The sequence below is a fragment of the Rhopilema esculentum genome, chromosome 14, assembly GCF_057945365.1.
Source record: "Rhopilema esculentum isolate cy_ngs chromosome 14, ASM5794536v1, whole genome shotgun sequence".
Taxonomy (NCBI): Eukaryota; Metazoa; Cnidaria; class Scyphozoa; order Rhizostomeae; family Rhizostomatidae; genus Rhopilema; species Rhopilema esculentum.
In genome coordinates, this window is record NC_142828.1 from 3,635,299 (window position 1) to 3,662,456 (window position 27,158).

At 35.4% G+C, this 27,158-nt stretch overlaps 2 protein-coding genes across 4 annotated transcripts in view; one reads left to right on the forward strand and one right to left on the reverse strand.

Moving 5' to 3' along the window:
* The window catches only part of LOC135696467 (cytoplasmic dynein 2 intermediate chain 2), a 38,574-nt gene that overhangs the window by 2,745 nt on the left and 8,671 nt on the right, over nt 1-27,158 (reverse strand). The window contains exons 12-16 of one of the 2 annotated variants that reach the window (XM_065215863.2): nt 26,347-26,430; nt 23,879-23,958; nt 23,600-23,673; nt 21,984-22,091; nt 21,189-21,346 (exon numbers count right to left, since the gene is read on the reverse strand). In XM_065215863.2, the coding sequence (XP_065071935.2) occupies nt 21,189-21,346; nt 21,984-22,091; nt 23,600-23,673; nt 23,879-23,958; nt 26,347-26,430 (504 nt within the window). The remainder of the gene's footprint in view (nt 1-21,188; nt 21,347-21,983; nt 22,092-23,599; nt 23,674-23,878; nt 23,959-26,346; nt 26,431-27,158) is intronic. The other variant, XM_065215864.2, reaches the window with a different exon arrangement.
* Nucleotides 7,877-15,240, forward strand: LOC135696473 (uncharacterized). 2 transcript variants are annotated; one of them, XM_065215870.2, is made up of 2 exons: nt 7,877-8,017; nt 13,959-15,240. In XM_065215870.2, exon 2 carries the CDS (start codon nt 13,968-13,970, stop codon nt 14,766-14,768), a length of 801 nt encoding a protein of 266 aa, XP_065071942.2. In that variant the 5' UTR covers nt 7,877-8,017; nt 13,959-13,967; the 3' UTR covers nt 14,769-15,240. The 2 variants fall into 2 exon arrangements, with proteins under 2 accessions (XP_065071942.2, XP_065071943.2); XM_065215871.2 differs by lacking the exon at nt 7,877-8,017 and adding an exon at nt 10,066-10,566.

The window sequence follows — 27,158 nt, forward strand, 5'->3', positions numbered from 1 at the left end:
AATGTAGGATCTATAAAGGTTTAGTCTTGAAAGCAAAATTCTATCGTTTTCAACTCAGGCACTTATCCTTTTGAAGTTGTCACGTAAAGATACCATTTTTAAGCTACAGCGTTTGATAGACTTTTGTGTTCGATTGGAACAGAACTATAAGCATATTCAAAAAGAATTATTGTAGAGAGTGAATAGCGTGTAAACTTTTACAATATTGCAAGCGAGTGGAGTAGTCTACAAAATAGCAGAGGGAAGTTTATTCACATGAGATATCATCAGCATAGAATAGGAATTATGCAGATGAGGATGCACATCAGGTGAAGCCTGAAATCTAGCGCATGCGTTAACACGGAAGCATAACATGCTCTACAAAAGACATTGAGGAACTGTGCAATGACTTAAAAACTGAGGTTTAGAACATTGCAGAGTGGATGCGGCAAAATAAGCTTAGTCTGAACAACAATAAAACTGAATAAATGGTCATTGGTCATAAAAGACGAATTAGCCATATCCAGGGGGAGATAAACGTGGAAATAAATGGAGAAAAAATCCAACGAGCCCATGAAGTAAAATATCTCGGAGTCACTATCGATGAAAACCTATCTTGGAACAAGCAGTACAAGAGGCTTAAGTGTAAACTTGAAAGTGGTCTTTCTTCGTTGAGGAAACTTAAAAACATCCTCCCACTGTCGAAATTGGACCAGGTTTACAGGGCACTTTTCGAGAGCCATCTAATATACGGTGATGAATTATGGGGAAGTCTGTCCGCTACAAAGCTTGAACATCTTCAGCGTTTCAAGACAGGGCTCAAACATTAATTGAAAGTACTAAATTTGAGGACGGGTGGATTTGTAAATGGCTTTCAGTTTCGAATCTAATTAAATATGACATGGCCATAATGACGTACAAAATGATGAATGGTCTTTGCCCTGACAGCCTTAAAGGTAAATTTATTACTAGATCAGAGATATCCAGGTATTCGACAAGGAATCAGCTTGATATTGACATCCCAAGGCAAAATTTGGAATTCTCAAAGGGAAGTTTCTTTCACTCTGGGGCCAAAACATGGAATGAGATTCCAAGAAACATCAGAATGAGCCCCACAATTTCCATTTTTAAAAGAAACTTGAAGGGATTCCTGCAAAGTTAATAAATTCCCAAAACAAAACACGATCCCTAGGTAGAACAGCAACATCTTTATTTTATATATATTAAAGAAGTAATTGTAATAGAAGTAGTTTATTTATATTTGTATTATAGCTGATAGGGAATTCGTGTATAAAATTTTTATAAAAGTTATGAACAATAGTTTAGATCATAATTATTCATGACTGAGTTCGTCTAATGAAACAAGGTTAAAGGGGGAGGGGGTTTAGAATTCAAGACCAGCTTCAAAATAACAAAGGAACCGAGAAACCCTTCTGCCTAATTTCTATTCTGTGTCAGTAGGACGATTTTGACAATTTGGATGTCGTATTGTGAAACAAGCTAGATTAGCTTTGTCAATGTATTCCTTCAAAGTTCCAGTTCTACATTTTATGGGTTGATGGAGAAAAAAGAAATATTCCTGTATCACAACAAAATAGCACTTTGCTGTTTTATCTAAATTTTTATAGATTGCTATTCTAGATGTCGACCAATTCATTTTCAATCTGATAGATATAATTAAAAATCAACTGAATAACCGTGGATCAACTTATTTATAATCCAAAGCAAAACAATAAAACGCCTGCGCAACATAATCAACACCTTCCATCATACATCTTACATTGAATAAATTCTTTAAACAGTGGTTTACATTGATGTAAAAATCTTTGGCTGTAAATTGACAAAATTGCTAATTTTTGGAACATGAAATCCAATGAGTCGTCTGAACAATCTTCCAAATTCTAAGCTATGTCTTGTTTACATAACAAATTCGCTTCTAGAGGCAGCTGACATTGGCAAAACTTTATTGATGGCAAAATCATTTAAAGACTTCGATGAAGATTCGATGAAGGCATTAGGACTAATGAAATTAAACAGTTTAGCGTACAAGTATTGTTTGAACATGCTATGCAAGCTTTGCAGAGACGTAAGTCTTCAAAAAGTGACAAAATTCGTATATTCAGGAGCATTCTGGAAAATCGGATGAATTAACGAAACAACCTAAACCATCCCTTCCTATTTTAAATGAACTAAAATAAGCACAACTATATCGATGACAAAACCGTGTAAAGAACTCGGCAATTCAAGATATGCTGAAGAGAGAAAAAAACCAAAATACAAAATTGTAAAGAAACCTCTTGGCAGAAAGGAAGACCCGGGGGAGGGAAACAAAAGAATGTCAAGATATAACTATCCGCAAATAGAATAAGCAGCAAATTGTCGTTGAAGTGAAAAGATAAGAGAAAAAAACAGGCTAATTGCAATCTGAGAGGATCAGTTTCAATGAAAAGCCGATTTCAAAAGCAGCAAAATTTATAAGAACAGAGACGTTACAGGAAGCCCGATAAAGGAGAAATTTATAGCATGTAAAAATCATGCAGAATGGCTAATTCCCCGCTTTGACAGTCTAATCACGTGCAAAGTTCAATCAATTACGAGCTGCCTATCAATCAATTACTTGCATAGCATGCAAAGTAGAAAAAGAGGGCCAAGTGTATTAGGAATGTCCTCCTTTCCAATATTAACCTCGTAATCATTTAATTTTTGACGCAGTCTACACTTTATGATATATATTTCAGCACGTAGTTTGTAAAGCATATTTCTTTTGATGATGAAGCAGAATCACAAATAAAAGCACCTCTTCGTCACAATTTTTCGATAAAGATTCCGCTACATAAGTCAAATGGGGAGAAGGGTGGGGGGGGGGGGGGGTTGGGTGGTACCAATTTTCATTGCCATAGGTTGTCAAAGCAAAATTATCCTGCAAGGTTAATTTGATAAAACGTTGTGGGCAGCATTGATGATCTGTGCACAAATATTGTAAATTATCGACTATGCAACTCTATCTGACCCATCATACGTTGACTTGTGTGCATGTCATTGTAAATGATAAATTTCATATCCAGCCTTCGTGACTCTCGTAGTATTTTTGAGAATTTTCAAAATCTCCGTCGTATAAAAGAAAAATTGAAACTTTCTTCAAAACCACAAATTAGGTCGAAGCTGAATTTTTACGGTACATTCTTTGAGCTATGGCAATCGGAGAAACAGGTAACATTGTTAGGGTATTAACTGCTTCTTGTTATTCACCATGGCTAGATTTCTGTTTACTTGGCAATTTGTAACCTATTGTAGAACGTAGATGGTAGAAATTTGCTTGTAGCATTCATATCAAACGAAGTGTTGATAGAATATAATTCAATGTGTTTGCAATCAATGAATTTTTAGCTCATGTTTTCGGTCACTGGCTTTTTGGGCCAAGGATTTTAAGAGATCCCGTGTGCTGAATGACAAATTATACTTAGGTAACTCGGTATATTTATAAACCATAATTAAAAAGATACATATGCGTGTTTTTCATTATGGTTTATTAATGTACCGAGTTACCTGAGTAGAATTTTCAACTTTTTTGACGAATAACTGGGCAAAATCTTGGTATAATTTACTCATTTGTGTATCTGTTTAAAAATAATAAGCATTTTAGACTTCACAATAGACACAATTTGAAGAATATGCGAAAGATAAAAACCATAAATTTGATATTTCAGGGTTTTTTGTATTTATCACATGTTTGCTTTCTGGATCTTCTCTTACATATCTAAATTCAGAAAATTATATATTTTCACACATTTAAAAGAAAAATTAAACCACACACAAGGTGGAAATAGACGGCTGCAATTTCACAATAAATATGGCTGCATTAAAAGCATTTCATAAATTTTGCAATTTTTTCTGGAAAAAATACACAACTTTGAATGAAAATGTTCTCTTTGTGAGGAGGTAAATCTGATTTAGAGATCAATCTTGCAAACCACGATTTTTCAAGCCAAAGAAATGCGTTTATACGTGGCAATATGCCTTTTTTCCCAGGGGTCTGAACGGACCATTATGGAGTCACGGGGGATAGAGATGGCTCCAGTTGGTTGCAAAAGTAGTTCCTCGTCAAATGACGGAGAGAGGAAATAATTCACATTTCAAATTCGATGTTGGAAGGCGAATATCATAGACATCATAACGCTAAACTCGCTATTGTAGCCCTGAATTAGCAAAAAGCGGTGCACATAATATTGGCATTAACTTAACTTACATGGTATATCAAAACTCTTTAGGGAAATTTTAAAACCTTAATCAAAATGTTATCTAAACAATATTTTAACTGTACTTTACCCTATGCTAAGCAAGAACAAGCCCCCGGAAAATAAACGTGTCGTCATTCAGAACAAACATTGTTACTGAGAGGATATCTGAGCATTTCAAAAATTAGAGAAAAGGTCCCCCAATAAACAGAGTATAAACACAGAGTCGGAATGAAATACCAAAAGATTATGAGAGGGAAAACTGTTTCGGTAAACTTAAACATATAGTAAATCATGTCGAAAGCAGAAAGAGAGCCGGAAAGTTAATGCCAGTTCACATATGAATTAAATATGAAAGCGATTTGGAAAATAACTTAAATAAGTTGAAAATTTAAGGCACAAATTATTCAGATTAAAGGTTCTAGATTCATGCGTCATATTGAAAATGGCCTTTGGTTCAAGGATGTCTCTATGTGTTATCTTGGTTTCAATAATGGTTTTCAGCTGGAAAGCGCAAGCAGACACAAGGGAAAGGAGAGAGCTGACAAAAGAGAACCGAATTGGTGAAGTCAAAGCGAAGCGCCATCAAGCTAGCTACCTAGAAACAGGCATGCAACGCAATGAAGGATATAGTGAAAACAAAAGAATGGCCTTCAGTGAATTAGCATTAAGCAATGATGATGTGAACGAAGAGCAGCCAGGAATATGGGGCAGAGAAGCAGGGCCTGATATATCGACAAAGGAAACAGAGCCTGGAATTTGGGGTAAGCGAGCAAGGCTTGGTCGCTGGGGAAAACCACACAAAATAAGTCTCTGGGGAAAACGAAGTGAACCGGGCATGTGGGGGCGACGACAAGAGCTCGAAACAACAGTTCCACAGCCTAAATGGATGGCACTCAAACTTGAGCAGTGGTTGGAGAACATTAACAGAAAGCAATGGGATGTCAAAGCTTTTCTTCACATTCTTAAATTGCTTCAGAGAGGAAAATGGCAGAAACGATATATCGTAAAGAATGAAGACGAAACAAAAAGGACGACAAGTCCCTGGCAAAACATGGGTACACAAATTAACAAAGGTCATATCCCTGAATGGTTAATTCATTTGATTGAACATGATAAGGAGTAACGTGTCAAGAAGACGAGAAAGGTATTTATAAGACGAAAGACAGCCATAGAAAAACAGCTATCTAATGATTCGTAAAACACAGATAATAATAAACAAAAAATTACGAAAACTCGTTGGGTTGTTAGTAGTTATATTATAACAGAAAATTAATGTTTTGGAGATGGAACGTGATTCTTTGAACAAAATGTGTTTTTAATTCAGCAAACCTGTCGCAAGACGAAATACTGACATGATCATTTATGCTCTACGCAACAAATCGCCCAAGTAATTTTACATTGTTTTGTATTTATAGCATCTATCTATATTTTTTACTAATTTTTTTCGAGGCAAGGACACAATGCTGCTTGCAGCTACAAACAATCTTGTCACGAGTATGTAACTTCTACACTGCCCCCTCTGCCCCCGCTGCCCCTTTTTGACATATGTCAGAAATCCTGAAAAACGTAAAAAGTAACCAGATTGTACTCTTGCAGCACACACAATTAGCACAAATGTGCCTTCAGGATTTGAACTGAATCTTAGGGCATTTATTAAGAAAAAATAAGAATTCATCATTCAAACAAAAAAAATAACTATTAACATCATAAATAAAAGTTCAGACAGATTTCCAACTATACTGAAAACAATAGCGGTCTAACAAACAAGGACCACTAGGTAGACAATTTTAAACAAATAAAAGTAAAGTACCACGCTTTGGGTATATTTCCAGCGGCAGTATTAGCTTTTTTCTGGACTCTGTAAATCGTAAAAGTCATAAAGAGTTTTTTCAAATTGACTCACCGGAAATAAACCAAATTTTGATTCGTTGACAAAGGCGGATCAATAGAGAAATTCTCTTTTGTAGGCATTACATTGCTTTGCTTATTCGACACTTTTTAGTACGTCAAATTTATATTTTAAAGTGACAAAATATTGGAGATAAAAGGAGATTAGAGTGGAAAAAGAAAATAAATTAATACATTTTCATACTATCGGCATGTAGTACGCAGGCTTGGGGTATTCCTAAAACACAACGAAACAGAATTTGGAGAGTAAGAAATTTGTGGCTCTTTTCAAATACTTTTGAACCATTTCCTCTGATATAGCTGTTTGTGTTTTACTTATACCATTTCTTCTCCAATAATGAGCACAAATTTAACAAACAGTTCTCCTTTGATAAATAGTCGTTTGTTTTCTTGTAGCAACATAAATGAAATTGCTATTTTGTCAAATTTATTTTACAGTGTTTTGGTAAATCTAGAATGCATTGAAAGAGCAGGTTGTTCAAACTCCAATCAAAGTCTTTACCTAGCCGTAGGCTAGTATTACCTAGCTAATCCCGATGTCCCAAATACAGATTAAATTTCAGGGTAGAAAATTTAGCGAAAGATGGCTTCTGTCAGACTGGGAGATATTTGTAATATCTTTTAAGCTTATTGTCTCCTGTGGAATTAGGTGGCATTTCTTGTTAATGCGTCATCTCGAGACTTTATGACAAACGTTGTATTACCAAACTTCAAATGCCGACTTCATCTGAAGCTTGGACAAGATGAGTTAGAACACTTTATAGGTAGCAAATTGGAGTTCCAGAAATCTTGGTACGGATTGCGAAAACCATTTCTTGACGTAACCTTTATCCCATATCATTATTATCACCAAAATCAAAAGTCAACAACTGCTAACATCCATATTCAAAAACCTGTTTTGTCAGAATTTTGGCATCTTAAACACATTCTACCTTGGCAAAACAATAGCAAATTAATCTAATATTTCTTGTACTGGTAAACGATATTACCTTTTTAACAATTTTATCATTTTACTGAAATCTAAACGGCTTTCTTATTTTGAAATGATTTTGCATAAGTAATTATGGTGTAATTTTTCTTGCAATTATTTGAAACACAGAACAAATTCTTGCAAAATCAATTCAATGGAACTTTGTCTAGGACAATATGTTGCACGTAGTAAAAAGTTTCAAATAACCCAACCATCTTGACTCTGAAACAACATATGCAAAAGCATTCCAACTTACAAACAATTCCACCGCCAGCTCTATACTGTACCCATAAAAAAATTTCACAATGACAAAGAAGTGCCAAAAGGCATCTCGTTACAAAAGCGTTTGAAAACAGTTGCTTTTCGGATTAAATTAGTTCATGAATATAGAGATTTACAGGAGGCGATGTTTCCAACTGCCAAAAGTATGAATGAATGAGCAAGCGAACTTTCTAGCACAAGCATCCTTCCTTGTCCTTCGTATCCCTGCCTGTGTGTTCCACTTGCAGAGGAAGGAAAGTAAACAGTTAAGTAATATAATAATTAATCTCCTACGTGCTGGATTTCGATGAAAAGCAGAAAAATATGTCTTATCTAGTAGAAAACAGTGTGCATGCCGTAATTGCTAGCGATAATGAGCGTAGAGTAAAAGGTGCCTTTAAAATTTCGCGCTTCTTATCCGGGTCTTGGTGAGCTTTTATCGCGATTCCATGCTTTCAAATGGTCGTGCGTTTTGCTGGTATCTGATGACCCAACCTCGATAGCGGGTATAAAAGATCGATGATTACCTCTGGTTTATCAATCAGAAAAAAGCGAAACGGAAGGCGTCGGACAGTTTATAAGAGCAACAATACTGGAAAGGGAAAGTACCGGAACACTCACATAGCAACTGCTCTCTCCATACAGTCAATTTCCCAAAAAGGTAACTACAGCATATGGTTTATTACAGCACAGTTCTTAGAAGTTAATGATGCTTTTTAAAATTATTTTCGTATGCAGATATAATCTACTCTAGCTAGTTTAGAGCATAATCGTTGTCCTCTAAAATTTCAGCAAGATTCCGCTCCCTCCCAAATCCATTGTGCCGAAGGTTGCTAAAAAGCGTTTGATGCAAATTCAACAAAAAAGATCCCAACCCTTTCACCTAACTGCAGAGAACATCAACTCGCCATTATCAGATTATGATATGGAAGTTTTGCCTTATTTGCTCAAGAAGTAAACTGAAAGTAGAGAACGACGTTTTCTATTCCGTCAAGTCTATAGCTTTTCTTGTCCAGTCTTTTCGCATGTCATTTGATGAATTTCCCTAATGGTGGTGTGCCGAGTGATTCATTCCCCAAAACTCCATGTCTTGTGGGTTCATTTTTCATTCATTGGTATTCAACAAATCCTGTTTATCTTCGCTAGTTTCTTGCATTTGGTTTACGTTAAACCATTGCTTGAATCGATAATTCTTGTAGCATTTTCAGAAAATAAAAAGTTGACAAATTGCGACACACTTTAACTGAGCAGAAGTGAAACATCAAGGCATAATTCATTCAAATTGAATGTAAAAAGCAAACATTCCCAAATCATTAGTTGCTGACTAACAGTTAAGCAATTATTTGCAAAAAATAATAGGTTGATTTGTTATGACATGTTATGACATGGTTACGTAACAAACATGGTTCTAAAACACAAGCATAATTGAAAAGTTGGAGCAGAAAAAGATGCCTGGTGCTGCAAATGAAATGGGACGATGAAAAATCGAGTCCTGCCGATAAACTTTAATTCTTTTGAAAACAAAATACAAGAAATTCGATTGATGGTCCTTAAATAACTGCTATATTAGTATTTGTTTCGCGAAAAACATACAAACCAATAATTGATATACTGCAGCCTGATTAAGTCTGATTGCTGCACATACCATAACTAGCAAATGCAATCGAGATAGATCTCTATACGGTTAGATCCTCTACTTTTGGATTGCATCGGAGCCCAATGCGATTCAAATGGATTTCCAAAATACTCAAAATCGCTTGCTGAAGATAATGACTTCTGAACATCTTACAAAGGTACTTATTGCTAATTTCATGAAGAAAATCCACACGATTAGTACTGATTGTGACGTTTTCAGGCAATAAATAGAAAATACTCCGCCATGGCATATTTTGCAAAAGACAGGGTGCACAAGATAAAACAATATCAAAAAATAGAAAAGGAATCTACAGGTTTTTAGTTTCGGAACCGAAGATGTATGCAATTCGCGAGAATTTTGACAATCAAAAGATGAAGATCACTGAAAGATGCTGGAATTGATATAAAAATTACATAGAAATTGCAAAATCACGGTTCTGACCTGCCCCTACGATTGACAGTCCCGTTTTACAAACAAAATTACGAACGGAACTGTCTATTTCACATCCAGCAACAGAATGTTTTACAGTTATCTTAATCAAAACTTATGGCCCTATTTTCATATCTTATTTCATTTCAAAAAATTAAATTAACTACAAAAGAAAAACATTATACAAATTTTCAGTAGATCCTAAATTCAAAAATGCACACAGCTTGACAATATATAGCTCTTGATCCTAGGAAACGTGGTTTGATAATTATTTAGAGAATTGCAGGAATATTTCTAATAGATAAGATAATTTTATTCCAAGCTTCGACTAATAAGACGAATAAATTAAAGGCTGATATATTTTCAAGGAGAAGTTTATCTATAAAATATTTTACGTAATCAACAAATGATACATATAAGATACAAAACTTATTTATACCAAAACTAGCAATCAGCCATCTCTTAAACCGACTCTCACTTGGGGAGATATCTTCATCTTTGATTTATTTTGAGAAATTCGTGTGAAAAAGTTTCTTTTTCAATAGAAATTTAAGCTGAAATGAGAAAAGCAGATCTGACCGATACTCTTCTGTTTATAACCTCGAAAAATTAACAAGATCGTGAGAATGCTGACTCGTTGATACGATCATGTTTGTTAGGGCTGAGAATTACACAACACGTAACACGTGCAAAGAAGATGAAGAAGCGCTCAGTGGCTGTAAGAAACTAAACCCATTTGGGCTGCCTAATGGCCAATTGGTTGAGAAAAATACCTAGGCGTGGCAACGCGCTATTGAAAAGCGTTCAGAGACGCTCTTCTTTAGGTTAACAAGACTAAACTCCATTTGGTCAACTATAGTGGCATACACCGGCAAAATTCCATATTTTCCTTCAATTGGCTTTAAGGGAACTTTGTTCTTACGGTGGCAGATGGTCAAAAGGCGTGGGTGCATACGAACATCTTTTGCATAGACGACAAGTTAACAGAGTAGCAAAAACACCTAACGCATGCGAGTTAATAGATACTCATTCTCTATAGCTTACAGAGTGTGGTTGGCTTTAAAACGGAAGGAGAGTTTATAGTAAGAGAGTGGTTCGGAAGATTGACTAGGCGACTATCACTGTCAACTGCATCAAATAGGGAGGTATGGGTCACATTTAAAGTATTATTGTATCTTAATAACGCGGAATTTGTTAACATGAGCATCGTTATTTGAAACTTTAATACACAATAGCTAGCGTATTTATTTATACCAATCTTGGCTACTAGGCGAACTAAATTTCGTGGACATCGATTGACTTTTAATTTATAGTGCCAACATAAACATTCTCAGTTGAATCGTATAGCATTGTGTCAGGACAAGTGGCATTGTTAATGTGATACAAAAGTTGCCCGTGAAGCAGCGGCAGCCGCTATATAATGGCTGATGATGATTTGAAAATCTAAATTTTCCTTGTTTATCTAGTTAGTTGCTTGGCAAGTGAGCACATCGAGAAAAGCCTCGTTTTTGCCAGTTGATTATACTGAAAATCCAGCTACAATTTACTTATATACTAGGCTACCATTAGAGCGAAAAAATTCTGGCTTACAGTGGTGATCTCATGAACCTTCTTTGTCTAAACTAAGAATTTTTCCACCAGTTTCCTCAATCTAAGTTAATGCCACTGGCGTTTCCGAGATGAGTTAACCTTTGATGTCATATAATGATAGTTTATAATTCCAACATTCCTCCTCTAGAACCAATTTTGAAAAATAATTCTTAGAAAACACTTGATTAATTTGTTGTTAATTTTCATCTTGTTTATACTTCAGTTAAATTTGATCAAATCTGAACAAGCCCCGTTCTCTCACTGAACTGGCAATACTATTTTGGGATCTTAACACTACACACCATTAAATATTTCTAAAGGAAGTCTCTTTCTAACATTCGTTTAAGAGAATACAAAGTGTATTGACACAGGATACATTTCTAAGTTAAATACTTAAATGATGCATTGGTTAATAACGCAATATTTATGCCATGTGTGTTATGCGCGAATTTTAAAAGATCTTAGAAATCTAGAGCAAATTGTACAACAAAATGTACAAATGATTGGGGGAAAAATTATATGTGACAGAAAGCACAATAGTACTTAAATACATTCTTGAAAAAAGTCATACAAGGAATTTTAAAGCTGGTTTCAGGGAGAGTTTGCGGCTTAACATGGCCAAACACGGCAAAAGCTATTAACACGGCACTGTACTGAACGTTGGTTGGTCGACATGATATATCTTGTCAGTTTATGACACAGAGTCCGCATGAGCTGTTAGTGTGTTTCAATGAGCTATCAAGACCTATTAAGAAATCATCCACATAATTGCTTTGGCCATGTTTTTTAGTGATTTGATTAGGATAGGAAGCAAAAACGTTGGCATTTATAATTGCATTTTACAAAAATGTTATCGAGGGAATAAGAACTTTCTAAAGAAATGTTTTTAGAAAGAAAATAATCAATAGCAAACTCCTATCCTTTAAAAATAATTTGTTATCCTTGCTTACTACACTGGAAAGAAACGGCGTTGGGTATTGGGTATGATTGAATAAAAATGTTACGCAGGCTTCAGAAAAAGGCAAGCACCTGCTTTGTGAGAAACACAAGACATTGTTAAACCAACACTTCTCTGCAGCAGCTTTGCTGTGCTATTTGCAAAGTCTTTCATTTTTCATAAGAAGAGGACAAAACAAATTTCATCAACATTTATCGCGACACAACATTGCTTCCTGCAAGCATAGCGTTATATTTGTATAATCTATTCAACAAATCCTGTTTATTTTCGCTAGTTTCTTGCATTTGGTTTATGCTAAACCATTCTAATCCTAATCTAATCTTAGGATCATTTTCAGAATGATAAAAGCGTTGCATTGATTAGCATTTGATTGATTAAATTTTTTCACTTTTCCCTGATAAACAAACACAAGATTTACCTGAAACGCTGAAACGGCGATTGACGAGCTTAACAAACTGAGAAAAAGGAAGACAGTTGCTTTTGTATATCACCCTTTCATTCAAAAAATATTTTCTTTCAAACAAAATTAAAAAAAAAGAAACTTGGAAAAAAGTAAAAGGTGAAAAGGCTTTTTTCTTGTCGACGTATTTCAAGAGACGCTTACGTAGAAAATTTGAACTAGCAAAAGCCTCTAAAGATAGAATGGGCTAGGGAGAAAAGTCCCAAATACCAACTGTCTCAATTATGTAACATGCACATACAAAAGGAAGTCAAATTGCCAATCAGCCATATTTCTCTATTGCTGTTTCTTTGATGCTTTACGAAAATCAGTTATTAAGCAGTTTCGATGCTTGCAAAGTAAAAATTTCTCTTCTTCCTCAAATTGGTGCAAATTGCAACGAAGTGTCTCGTGGCAATAATGCAGTGCTCATAACAAAGATTACATAAACAGACAACAGCGTCAATTCACGACATTTTCTTCTTCAAAATTTCTATTTAACACCAGAAAATTGCTAGTAGATTGATCTAAAAAAGATACTTGCTTGGCTTTGCCTATTTTTGAAGAGTTACCAGATTAGCAAAAGCGTAGAGCGGTCTACATAAAGCCAATACGCAGTCAATGCCTAATATATATTATATAGATATTCAAGAAAAACACTCTCATGTAAACGTTTCGACCGAAGTCTTCATCAGTAATATTTTATAAATTAAATTGAGCTAACATATACAAAATCAATACAATAGAGTTATACAATAGAGTTAAAGCTGTGATGATACAACACAATTATTTTTTAAAAGAATAGGCAACCTTTAAAAAACAAAATTACAATCCTATGCATAAAGACTGCAGAATTTGGTTAAGTGAGATGGCAAGAAGGCAAATGCTTAATGTAAGATTTGCTTTCTATTCTAAATGGAGCGGACATTAGCAATCATTAATACATTTAATAATTTGATAACACATCAATTGGAATTGGAACATCATCACAGCATTAACTCTATTGTATAGCTCTATTGTATTTATTTTGTATATGTTAGCTTCATTCAATTTGTAAAGTATTACTGATGAAGACTTCGGTCGAAACGTTTACATGAGAGTGTTTTTCTTGAAGATCTATAAATATATATACACATATATTTATATAAAAATATACATTGCTCTGTTTAAAGGAAGTATTTATACAGCTTTGTGTTTCTTAGAAAAACTTGCAGATCGCTTTTGAAAGCCAACTACCAACATGTAATTCAGTCTCTTAATCCAATTTTTAAGAATGTAGCGTTTGACCAAAGATGAATTTTCGGCAGCGCTGTGAATTGACCAGGGATAAACACTGAGACCCCCGGTAAATGCGTCTAATTGGCAAGCTCCCAAAATTCACAAATGTATGAAAATTTTCAGCAAGAAGCCATCAATTATTAACAAGTGCCCTCATTGTGCTGATATTTAAGCACGAACGAGCGATCTCGATCTATATGCGATCGCAAGGGCTAGCGACAAATGGTTGATATCTGATGGTAATAAATTGATTGTTCTTTCATTGTTGACAGGCAAACAGAATGATGATGCAGCTTCAGCTGGTTGCAATTTGTTGCTTTGCGTTGATTATTTGCAAAAGTTTGTCAATCGAGGTACAACGAAGTTTAAATGACCTGGACGAAGATGCAAGAGCAATGCATCGCGAAAAGAGGCTTGTTCAAGAACTGAATGCTGAAGATCTTAGTGACCACGAAAAGAGAAATTTACAGGATCAGAAAGTGAAAAGGCCACATTTGCTTCTTGGAAGAATGGATGCTGGCATTGATGAATCAGACCTGTGGAACAACAATCACAATGCTGGATACGATTCCTTTAAAAAGACAGCGATTGATACGCAGAGAAGGTCAGCGTTGGATGATGTGAAGCTCTGGGCAAGGGAAGTGGCAGAGAAGATATCAAGAGAAGCGGAGCAGCATGGAACCGCTGGCTTGTGGGGAAAGAGAGGTGCGAAACCAACTCTATCTGAGAAAGATCTAGCACTATTTTTGAATGCATTGAATAATGAAGAAAGGAAGGCCAACGCTAGAAGAACAATTGCAGACACTGAAATTGAAAATAGACAACAACCGGAGGATTTGGGATTGTGGGGAAAACGCTCAACGAAATCCAAGAGGACGAGTAGGCACAGTGACGAGGAGAACCGAGGGAATCAATTAAAACGACAAGGCCAGCCTGGCAATATCGGGCTTTGGAAAGGAAAGAGGGGCTTTCATGGAAACGGAGAAGCTAGCAAACCAAATGGGGATTCAAATGTTGGTCTATGGGGCAGAGAACAAGGGATGTGGGAGCGAAAAAGATCTAATCGATTGGCAACAACATAAAATGGACATTAACATTTTTGCTAATTAGAAATCCATAGCACTTGTCATGACATTTCTCTCATTAGATTATGTCTTTCACATGTAAACTGTTTGCTTCCTAACCCAAACACAATTTTAATACGAATGTGAACATGAATTGAAAAAGAAATGAATTTCTACGAGAGAAATACTGTTCAAACTCTTGCAAAAGCATATCGTATGGTTATTTATCAATTAAGGATCTGACAACTTTGTTAGTGTTCAAGATTTATCAAGGTTATTTGCATACTTTGAAACGAAAAGCTTCTCTTAAAATCTATATATATATTAAATCATTATGTTGACGTGTGTAATCAAATCAAGAACAGCTCTGATGGATTACAATTATCTACAATCTTTGATTTCTTTCTCACACCAGCAGTTCCTTTTGCAAACGAATAATTGCGCTCAAGGAATAGAAAATTCCTGATTTATCAAATGACCGTAATTATAAGCTTGTATCTCTTTGATTGCAATGATATTTCCGTGCTTTAGCTCAACTATGGATATTCGTCAATAAAACAATGACTTGTTAATCAATTACGAACCTAGGATCGCGGCTTTTAGATTTCAAATATAGATCTTCTGATAACTTTAACCATATTGAATGCAATAGCAAAAAATATGTCAGTGTTTCTGTAACCTAGCGCATCTTTAAATGCCAATAGACGTCGAAAACATAAAATTGCACTTACTCCAGATTAAAATCGGCATTCAACCGTAAGGAAAAAACCTCATGATTATACCGATAAATATGATATGAAAAATAATTTCCTGTTCAGGAAACTAGATTAAATGAATCAACCATACAGCCTAGAAATTTCCATGCATCTAAAATCAACTTGACTTTTCCCAATATAACTTGCTAATCCAATCATGCCAATTAATTAGCAGTTGTTTTGAAAAGTTGTTGAGGTACAACACAATTTTTTAAAAGCACAGTTTTATATCAGCTGATGGTATAAAATAGCCTTCTTGTTAAATTATTGCTTCCTTTGGAAAGAGCAATCAGTCTTTATAGCTTTAATCAATAAAGAAAAATTCTTAAAAAAGATCTCGTTCTACTGACAATTTCTTCTATAGATCCCTTATAATTTGGGTACATTTGATCTTGCAAAAAGGGTGGTAAATTTTTTTGCCAGCTTCAATTTTGAAATTCCACATTACAGAATTGAATCATAAAACGAAATGGCGATGAATGATTTATCAGAATTTTATGAATAGGTAAGTGGATTAAAAATACGATTTTTACTCTACATTGTTTTTGGATTTCTCTTTTTATAGCAAGTAAAAGGAGGGTGACACAACATAAAAAATAATTTCAGACTTTTGAGTTGAGAACACAAACTTTTTTCAGTTTATACTCATTAGGCAAAAAAGAAATAAATAGAGGCATGACTTATTTTAACGCAGAAGGGTAACAGGGAAAATATCTACAGGATATGCAAGTAAAGTACAAAGAAATTGAACATTCTAAATTTGAAACAAATCAAAACAAACAGACACACCGCCAGTAACGATACAGGCATGATAAATACTGTTTTCATGAAATAGTTGAAGCGGAAGGGCTATGAGGTTTGATGGAGTTAAAACGATATTGATGCCTTGAAGTAGCAATACAACCATTCACTGACATAAATTAAATAGTCTTTCAAAACAGGGATATTTTCGTAACTAAGTTGCCTTATTGTTGAACTATAATGAGAGGTGATAAGAAATCTAGCAATGCTTATCCTCTTATGCTATTAGTACCAACCGCGAAGGGAGAAAAACAAAGATAAAACTGTGCTCCACGATCCGCACTCTGAGTCCTAGGGCTATACTTAAAAAAAAGGAAAGGAAAGAAGCATAATAGTACAATTCAAGTAAAAACTCGGCTTGGAAAAATGTTTAGAAAATTTCGTTATTTTTTCTTTCTTCGACTCTTTAACTAAGTGAGAGGTTAGCAGTCGCTAGTTGTTCAAAACAAAAAACAAGAACGCGTCGTTTCTCCTCTTGTGTTACTAAATAATTACCCAGGGCTTATCAACTGTGGAGTATTGGACAAAAAGAACTCAAGTATGCTATTTTTAGCTTTTAGCTATTCTAAACTTCTTTGAACTCTCTAAAACGGTATCTCTATTGAATCAGAAAACTATTAGGACCAGAAGCAATGAACTGAAATTTTTTATTTCATTAAATGTAAGACCCACAAGCGTAAGGAAAAAACTGGTTTCGAAATCTGTACATGGGATTTCACTTTCGAGATGATGACGTTATTTGGTCAAGAGCAGAGACTCATAGAATGAGCGTGGATAGTGAGATGCAATAAAGTTAAAGCAATTGCCTACACAAAAAGCTGAAAAACTACTAAAAAAAATTATTTTTCCTATAGCAATATTTCCTTTGACAAAAACTGGTCCTAGCAGCTATCTTTCTTCTGCTTAAAGAGAATCAAAGAAAAACTAAATGGTAGTCAAAGAGAGGAAGATGGATGACATATTCTGTGGAATGGCGACTCTCTCTTTAAAGGAGAAGATAATGCTGCCTTGAAGAAGAGGTTAGGGTTGAGCGTAAGGCTGTTATGAAGGAAAGATCGATTAGTGGTTGCTAGGTAGGAAGGGTCAACAGAGGTTAGGAATGACGGTGTTGTCTAGGTAAGGCAGGAATGAGACTATTATGTAGAAGAGGCTGTCAGCGAATTCCTTAAAAGAAAGCAAAGTAGCTTGTCATCGTACCAGCCATTCTAAGTAGCTTTTAATGCTCAACTTCCCGACATGAAAGAAATGTAAAAATTAGTGTGACAGTTTTTGAGCTCGCAAAAATTGAATAGCTTCGTGAGATCTGCAGAAAAAATAATGGCTTGTGCAGTTCGTATTGAATTTGCCGTTCGATTGTCTTTAGTATAAAGCCATATCTGCCAATGAATCAAATTGCATTACTGGAAACGTTTAAAAACCCACTTCAAAGAAATCTGGAAAGAAATTCAGCAAAAGCTGCAACTTCAACATCAATTACCGGTAAAAATCCTGCATGACTTTCAGATTGGATGATCCTAATGGAATAAACACAATACAAAAGGGTCAAATTGGCGTTTTAGGCTCTATTAGATCGATTAGATGGAAGTCAACAGCGCCTTTTCTAGCAAACATCCTTCTGCTTATTAAGTTATTGCGGTCATGTAGGCAAGGAGACGCCCATTTGCACATATTTTTAAATAAATTTGACATAATCACACTATGTTTGGAGTAGAGGCAAAGAAGGCTTCGAATGAGAAGGGGCAAAGGATAAGCAATGGAGTCTGTGTGAAGCAACAAGAACGATGAAGCACCAAAGCATCAAAATCTTCAATTGTCTAACATAAATTTTCAAATAGTGACTGCTGGGAAGACTCTTGCCTATTCCTTTGAAATCATTATCGACTCATGCAAGAAAAAATGAAAAGTTAAGCAAAGCAGCATGAACCTTAGCATGGGGTTCACTGAAACAATATCATCTGCAGTAAAATGTTTGGGGATGCACACAAGAACTTGGGAATGTACACTTGAGTTAACTAGATACAGACTTGGTTGTCTGTAAGATGGATGAATAATTCAAGATCCTTTATCAATCCTTATTTTCAACATTCACCAATCAATTTGCAAAACCTCGTTTAGAAAACCTTAACAAAACTTCTAGGCTGGGTTCACTCACTTTCTGCTTGATTTCAATCTTGTTCCTTATCCTTTTTAAAAACAAACTATTAATTAGTTTGCTTCAAATTATAAGGATCAGTTTTTCCACGACATTACATTTCATCAACCGAACCTCCAAAAAAACATAGATCATAACTCTATAAAAGCATATAACATAAGATATAACAGGGATGCAGGTACTCTAAATGTGTTACTTTACTGGAATAACTCAACGCTATTTATCTTAGGAAAGCTGTTTCATACGAAGAAACAATTACGAACATCTGAAACATTGCAAAAGTTTACAAGGGAGTTTATCTTAGATTTCTTTTTTATTGAGATATTTATAATACCCAACGAAAACCAAAAACGCATTGCCCGTATATCTTCTATCATGCAGCGAGTGACAAAAAGTAAAGCATCATGAACAAACGGCCAAACAGGTTTAAACATAGCAAAAATGTGCCAAAAACTAGCAGCAGACAAAACGAAACAAATTCACAAAATGTCTTACTTCAATTATGACAAACTAGTGATGCTTTATTTTGTTAAAAACTATTCGGTGGAAATGTAGAGCAAGTAATGTTATGTAATGGCACTTCAAAGAGCCGCCGCAATCAGAATACTGTCTGCTTCCTTGAGGAATAACCGGACACCCGAATACAGGTAATTGGAGTGAGATAAAGCAGGTTTAGTAAAGACTAAAGTAGACTTGGTGACACCATTCTACCAAGGGTCAATAGCAAGAGCGTCTACCCCTGTCTGTGTGAAAAACAGCGAGACCTAATCAGTAAATCAGGGAATTGCTAAAAGCGACCAATCGCTATCAATGCAGCTGAGATGGACTGCTAAGTGAAAAGCTCAGATGGATGTTGGACAGTCAAGATATGGAGATAATCAAGTCAAATCAGATTTCACAATACCGTTGAAAAGCAGAAAAAGAGAGTTCTGTAACAGACTATAGCACTGTGTCAGATAACATGTTGAAAATGGTTAATTTGGGAAATCTTTTCGTTAACAAATGAGGATGAAAAACGTTACTTTCTTGAAGACATCTCAACCAAAAATATCATAAAACTTTCTTCTTTAAATAGAAGTATAGCTTCGGTGTCAATAAAACCGTCTTTGGATCTTATCAAGATTCAGCCAGTAGTCATCGGAACTAGACCAAATCTTCAAAAGATCAGTGAAAAACTGTAGCTTCCCTTACATTTGTGATTGATGGTTCTTTTGTATTACTCTCAGGCAGTATTAAGTATCTGTATCTGTACCATAGCATGTGGTTCTCACTTCTGGTAGGTTTAAATTGCTCGAGCTTCTTAGTTGATACGGCATTGCCTTTTCCTCAAAAATTTTCATCATAAACGAGGGATTCAAATGATTCCTTGTTTTGTAACCATGAGCAACTGTAGGTTCTTCTGATGTATAGATACCGAAATATCATTTCCTAACAATTTCTCGTAAGGAGAAGTGTTGTCTTTGTATGCGATTCGAAGGGCCCTTTCCTGTTTATCTTGTTATTAATATTTTTGTCATGAAACATCCAGATTAATGGCCAGTAGCTGAATTGTGACATTATAAAATATATCTGTGACCATGATAATGAGTATCTCGTGTTTAATGACAAATTAGATCAGTTCAAGTAGAAGTTTCCCATTCATTAGGTTTTTTAAGCGAGCTCCGTGAAAAATAGCCTTGCTAGATGGGATCTCTTAGATGATTTGGGAGCTCTTAGATGAACTGGAACCGCAACAAAAATGATAATGCGAAATCGTACAAGCTGGAATTCTAATCACTAGTTTCTGCATATGAAAATCCTATGAGATGTTCTAGGGCAATGATCCACGTAGAGGTTCCTCATAGCAAAAAAACCAAGCCAACTGGAGGCCTCACTTTATGAATAATCAAAATGCTTTATCAAGAATTCTAGATCAAAGACTTTCGACCTAGCATGAAACGTCTGGACCGAAAATCTAGCTTCCAGTGATGTCGATCATATTGGACGAATATGTTTGTAAAAAAATTTTCACAGTAATGAATCTCGTCAATCCAAACAATTATCGATGCATTCAAATAACTTTGAACTTTCCTTTTACATTGTTCATTTCATAAAGTCAACTTTACCTAAAATATAGATTTGCAGACTTTACTAGGAGATGCACTAGAGCCATTTATAAAAGCTTTGCACTTAATCGCTAGGTGGAGTTTAGAAGCGATGTTTACTCGAGTTTTGCCAGCAAATCGAAAGTCACTTCCTACAGTGAAACCTTTATAAATATTAGATACACCTCTAAATGGCGGTCAGACCATTTCACGCATAGATTTCATTGCTACCTCAAAGCATTACCCAAATACATTGCATTAACCATCATCACTAGAGGTAATAGAAAAAGGAGCATTGTCGATCGACTATGCATTAGTGGACATTTGCTAGAAACGAAAACTCGCAACAACAGACATCTCCAAACGAAAATAACAAATTCCGCACAGTATTTTCTTTCCACGTGCCAAAGTTTTACAAGTAGCCTTAAAAAACGGGTACATTCCGACCACGGTTTCTGCATTCTACAACAAATACAGTAGACATCTTCGTACAACGGACATCTCCCTACAACAAATACTTCGCTACAACGGATACCTCCCGACAACAAGCACCTTCCTTCAAAGAAAGCCTTGCTACAATGGAAACCTCCCCTTGCAATGGACACCTCCCTCCCCCCTCCAAAAAACAGACGTACTTGAGACTTACCTGTAGCATACTGAAGATGTTTACAGTTGTATCCATGCTGCACGAAATGAAAACGTTACGATGAAAAGGAGAACAATCCACGCTGTAAACTGGTCCTATATGTGGTGCATATGCAAGTGTCACTGGCGAACGAAGGTAGACACGTGTGCCAGCAGTCCCTAAAAGAAGAAGGGATATAAAACATTTTTTCCGTAAAAATGAAATTTTCTATCACTATCTCCACACTTGAAGCAAAAGACTAAATCCACGTAGCTTTTATGTTACGAAAAAATTGATTTGGCCAACTATTTTGTAGTTTGGTAGAAAAACTCGAAGCATTTTTAACCTCAGCGTATGTTTTATCTTGATTTTGAGTCTAGCTCAATACATACCTATAAATAAATAACAAATCCACATCGATTGAAAAAGGAAATTGCCATTTTAAATAAATTTATAATAGAAGTAGAAGTTGATTTTATTTGTTTTTGTAGGTATAGTATTTACAGTTTAGACGGTCCCACTGTTTAATAAAGCGCTTGAAATATCTAAGCGGTCGCTTAGAAGTTTTAGCAAGACAATCTAATTTGGAGACCTAGGGACATTAGACCACTTCAGCCGAACCTGAGGGTATAACGATTTAATCCAACAGACACAAGTGGAGCTCCTCTTAACTGCTGTCGCAGCAACCATTGAGCTACAGGGGAAAAAGAGCTTCGTTCTAGAAGGACTTTAAGCGTGTACAACAAGAAAGTTCTATGCTGCAACTCCGGGTTTCTTTATTGATGACGAAATTCTGGAAAACATGAAGTGAATCACCTTTGGATGTAACATCCTCGGAGTCCAAATAGCATTTGAAAAGGCCTCCTCCTTCTGACCCGATAACAAAAATGTCCGGATCGTCTTTGGCAAATGACATGCAGGTGACTAAAGAAGCAAAACACGTGAAAAGAAAGTGCGATGTGACGGTTTCGTACAGTAAATAATGAGAGACATATTAAACAGCAATGAATTAACTAGCAGTCTTGCAAAAACTATTTTTTTAGAGAACATAGTATCAAGAAACCAAACTGATGACACAGAGTTGTATGTCATGACGTCACAGCATCTTGAGAGGGCTGCTTTACAAGGGGACGCGTCAAACTATACAATAAAAGTAAATTTGAAATAAATAGGCAAAAAGCTACAGTTTCCTCCTTGATAAAAGAATCTTGGTGTATTAAATAGGTTACCTTGTATAAAAATTATTATCATCTAACATTAATCAATCTAATGATGTTTAAAATATCGAAACACGATAAAAATAAAGTAAAAATACCTAGAAAAAGACCGAATTACAATTTCGTATGCTGATCCCGAGCAAGGTTGTCATTGAATTGGACTTTTAAATACTTCACATGTTCAAAAATGTCATTTAGGTTCTACCACAAGCAAATGATATGGATTATTTTTAATTATTAGCAAGCTTTCTTAGGTTTAGTCGAGAACCTACAAATAAAGTTGCTCGCGTCTGTACACATTTAATCATATTTTGTCTTCTTGTAACCTTTCACTGATTTTTCGCAGTAAGAAAAGATCTTTTCCTCGATTTGGAGAAAAATTCCCTTTGAATGACATGAAATTCACAAAATAAAAAAGATTTGGAATGAAAAAAGCTTTGTATTGCGTAAGCTTTGTACAAATGACAATTGGGCGTGACATATTCCCTCAAAAACAGAAAAAAAATCGCGATTCTTCTTAAGTATATACATTTGATCTTTTGCGTAAAAGAAAGGCTGTCGATGTCTGTCGATTGAATGAGAGAATCTTAATTGCGAGAACAGAAATATTCTCATGGACTAATTAGGGCAGTTCTTACGAAAGAACATCGACAAGGTCCAGCTGGAAACGCTGATGAAGACAAAAAAGAGATTCTTATAGACAGTACCCCATCGAGCTTCTTTCTGATGAGAGTTTACGGAGGAATGTCGAAATTTATCATACCCTGGAAGACTGGTCTCTTTTACTCGTGAACCTATAGAGTACCGAAGTGTTACGTAATCAAAAACGTTTTTTAGAATTTCTTAAATTTGACCACATAATCTGAAAGAACAGCATAAAATACCCCTTAAAATGCAAAATCAGTTAGTTATGCTCAGAATAGGGCGAGATATGGCCAATGGAAGGTTTAAAGTTTGCTAACGGATTACTGTTTTTCTGGCCTGGTTCATAAAGTTATGAACAAAGAACAAATTAAAGAGGTTTGATGAGGCAAGGTTCTGTGTTCGTGTGGCCATATCTCAGCCTATTCGTAATTCCTTTAACTGATTTTGCAGATTTAGAGGTATTTCGTGATACTCTTTCAGGATATGAAAACAAATTTAAAAAATTTAAAAAATAGATTTTTATGACGTCACCTTTTCGGTACTCTATAGCAACAAGCATATTTATCTCACCTCCCATTTCTGCGTCACTTCGGATTTTCGAGGGCACCAAACTCTTTGGGATCTTTTCAGCCAGAACCAGAAATCTGCAAAATAAGATGACGGAAGCAATTAAGACAGGAAAGCGTGGGTGACTACCGGCGGTAATCGTAAATTTTATGTTGACAATGTAGTGAAAAAATTCTATCAAATTCAGTTTAAGGAAAGGAAGATTAAAATTGCAATGCAAAACATCAGTCTACATGAAATACCACAATGATTCGTACTACGTCAAACAAGAAAGAATTTTACCCTCGTTCAAGCTTTAGTTTCTTGCCATATTGGTCGTATCGCCAGAGAAATGCTTTCCCATCGGAACTGATGCTCATGATCTATCCAAAATATAAAAATGCAAGATGTTCTTTTTCAGCAACACTTCAATAAATCTTGAACAGACATAAAAGCCTGGCATTTCTTGGTTATATTTCAGAACGGCATAAAAAGCGGGAACATCATAGCAAAAAGAATTCGAAGTATGTTGTATGATTTGTTTGTTGTTTGTGTCAACCTGACATTATATAGTGTAATAGTCAAATTTAGGCACTTTCTTAAGACAGAATTACATAAAGCAAACAGAATTTACAAATAAACGATAAATCTTAAGACCTGTAGTATTCAAGTAAAATGATATTCTAGAAATATGAAAAATAAGCAGGTTTGAAGGGGCACTGGATATAGAATGGAAATCTTTTGTCACGTGCATATCTGCTCTTCCCATTGAATAAACATAATATAGGTTCGGCTAATAAAGATATGTCACTATTTCATTGCCAGTAAAGAGGTGAAGCAAATATAGAAGTGCCATTATATGGCACCAAGAACCAACAACAGCATAATAAATGAGAAACAAACTGGTACAAAGTGATGGAAATTCGGTATCTGCCATACAATCATTTCAAGTTGGCACGAGATAGCGAAAACCGAAGCGTATCGCTACTTTTTGCCTGGCATTTCTTAGTTTACAACACTTCGGAAAATGGGTAAAAACTGAATGGAAATATACATTCAAGGGCGTTCAAGTGCAGATCAAAAGTAACACGAGAGGACGTGACAGAACGTGAATTCTTGCATTTGATTGGTTGTCTTTACAAGTCAGCAGCCTACAATCCAAGACTAAAATACTTTTAAAGAAAATTTGATGTTTTTTCTTTACATATAAACTTTCCACTTTCTCCTGATCCAATTTTGAAGGCACGTTTTTAAGCAAAAAATTTAGAACTACTAATCCAACATTTATTTGGGGAAAGAAGGGAGCTTGAATTAACACGGGCAACATAAAGAAGGTTATGTAAAAATTTCATTATGTCTAACCATGTCCAGGATCGCACCTACGTTTGTTTATAAACAAACAATTTAAAAAAAATACTTGTTCGATAATGGCTTTGAAAAAGGCAAACATTTTACAACATTTTGGCTAAAAGCTTTTTCGTCTGACACTCCTCAGAACTCCTCAGAATTCAGATCGAAAATTTAAAGTTTGATGCTCAAATCGATAAGATCTGTAACAAAGCAGCTAAACAAGTAAATTCTTTATAAAGATTGGCAAGATTTATAGGCGACAGAGAAAAAAAGATAACTATGAATTCATTTATACTATGTAACTTCAATAAGTGTCCGTTGATATGGATGCTATGTGGTAAAGGAAGTCAAGATAAACTAGAGAAAATTAACGAGAGGGCATTAAGACTAGCCTATTCGGACTATTCATCTTCGTACAAAGAATTACTTGCTAACTCAAAAAAACTACCATAAATATCCAAAAAGTTAGATTTTAGCGCTCGAAGTTTATAAAACACTTAACAACCTTAATCCTGTTTTCATGAAAGACTATTTTGTACCCAAAACAACAGGTCATAGCCTTCGACTCAAAAACCCCCTTGACATTCCAAAAGCCAGAACTACCAGTAATGGTATCAGATCATTAGGTTTTCAAGGGCCTAAAATCTAGAATTCACCCCCAGAATCATTAAAGACAGCACAAAATACTCGACAATTCAAGAATTTGATCAAAACTTAGTTCCTTGAAGACAAGTGCGCGTGCTCGTTTTGCAGTAAGTAACCTGTCTTATGCAATTCCTTGAAATTGCTTTATGTTAATCTTAATAAATGTGTTTTCACTATTGTAAAAACTAACATTAAACAATCTATACAATACAATATAATGCAATACAATACAATACATAAATAAAAATCCAGCAATTTCACATCTACATCTACCACATAGCACTTCTGCCCACCACATACGACACAAATAAACCATCTTAGCTTCTAAAAATCTCATTTCTTCTGTCAGTTACACCGTGAACCATCCTTTACAGGGGTATTGATTGTGCATGCGGGCTTGGGTACATAACAAGAGGTCAAGAACTGCCCTTTGCCACAGAGATCTCAGCTATTTGTCCTTCAAAACAAGAGCATTCCTAACTGAATATTGCCTATCTGCTAAATAGGTCAATCAGAATCAACTTAGAGCAGAGTCAAGAAAGCGCGACAGTCGATAGTCAGGTAATTGAATACTTTAGAGAACCAGTTGATACGGCAAGAAAATGAGCAACATTGCCTAAAAAAACTATTAACACTTTCTAGACTCTGCCCTCTAAGACTACCGAAATGGCCCACGTGAGTGATGAAATGCAACAAAGAGTTTGGGTAAATGCCTTGAACAACAAACGCATGATGTGTTGTAGAAGAAGGGCGAGCGGGATTATAAGAAAACTTACACCGTATACAGGGTTACTACTTCTCTGTTGAGCCAAACTATCGAAGCCCTGGCCTGGGCCTGTCATCAAAATATTATCCAAATCCTAACGTAAAACAAGGAAACATTACGTCTGCGAGCACTAAAGGAGCTTCTTGCTGCATTGTTCAGTAAACAGAGAAGAAATAAGCTCTTGTCATTCAACTCAATTAAGGCAACATAAATACATACTGATATAGAACAAAAAATATTGCTTAAGAAAATCAACAGTGTCAGGGCCCACGCCATCGGAGGGGAGCCGGAGGAGAAATGGCCCCTCATTTTTTGGTAAGCAAAACTATTTACAGAGAGGTCCTGTTTTGAACCACTAAATTCAATTTCTATTTATGGAATTTGGCCCCTCCACCTTGAAATTCGTGGCGTGGTCCCTGAGTGTTAAATTTTCAAAACAAAGTATTACAATAAGCATCCATAAAGCAAAGATAACACAAACACAGTCTCGTGTCATCTCGGTGAAGCGAATACCTCTGGCCCCTTCAAGTTGATTGGGCTTCCTTAGGCCTTTTAATATTAAAAAGTCCATTCTCTTCCTCTTCTAATCAAATACTGACTAAAAACTCCCTACTAAAAGGGTCATCCTTTTGAAAACTTGGGCAGCACGTATCTAACTGAAAGCTTGAAAATAAAAAATGAAATATTTAAGTGAATAAGAAAAGAATTGAATCCTTCGCTGGCAGCAACCTTGAAAGTTGAAGAAAACAGAGTGACAGAAATAAATCCCAGCAGGGGGCGAATATTCCGCCCAGCGGAAAAGATAGCTTTGAATTGATAAAT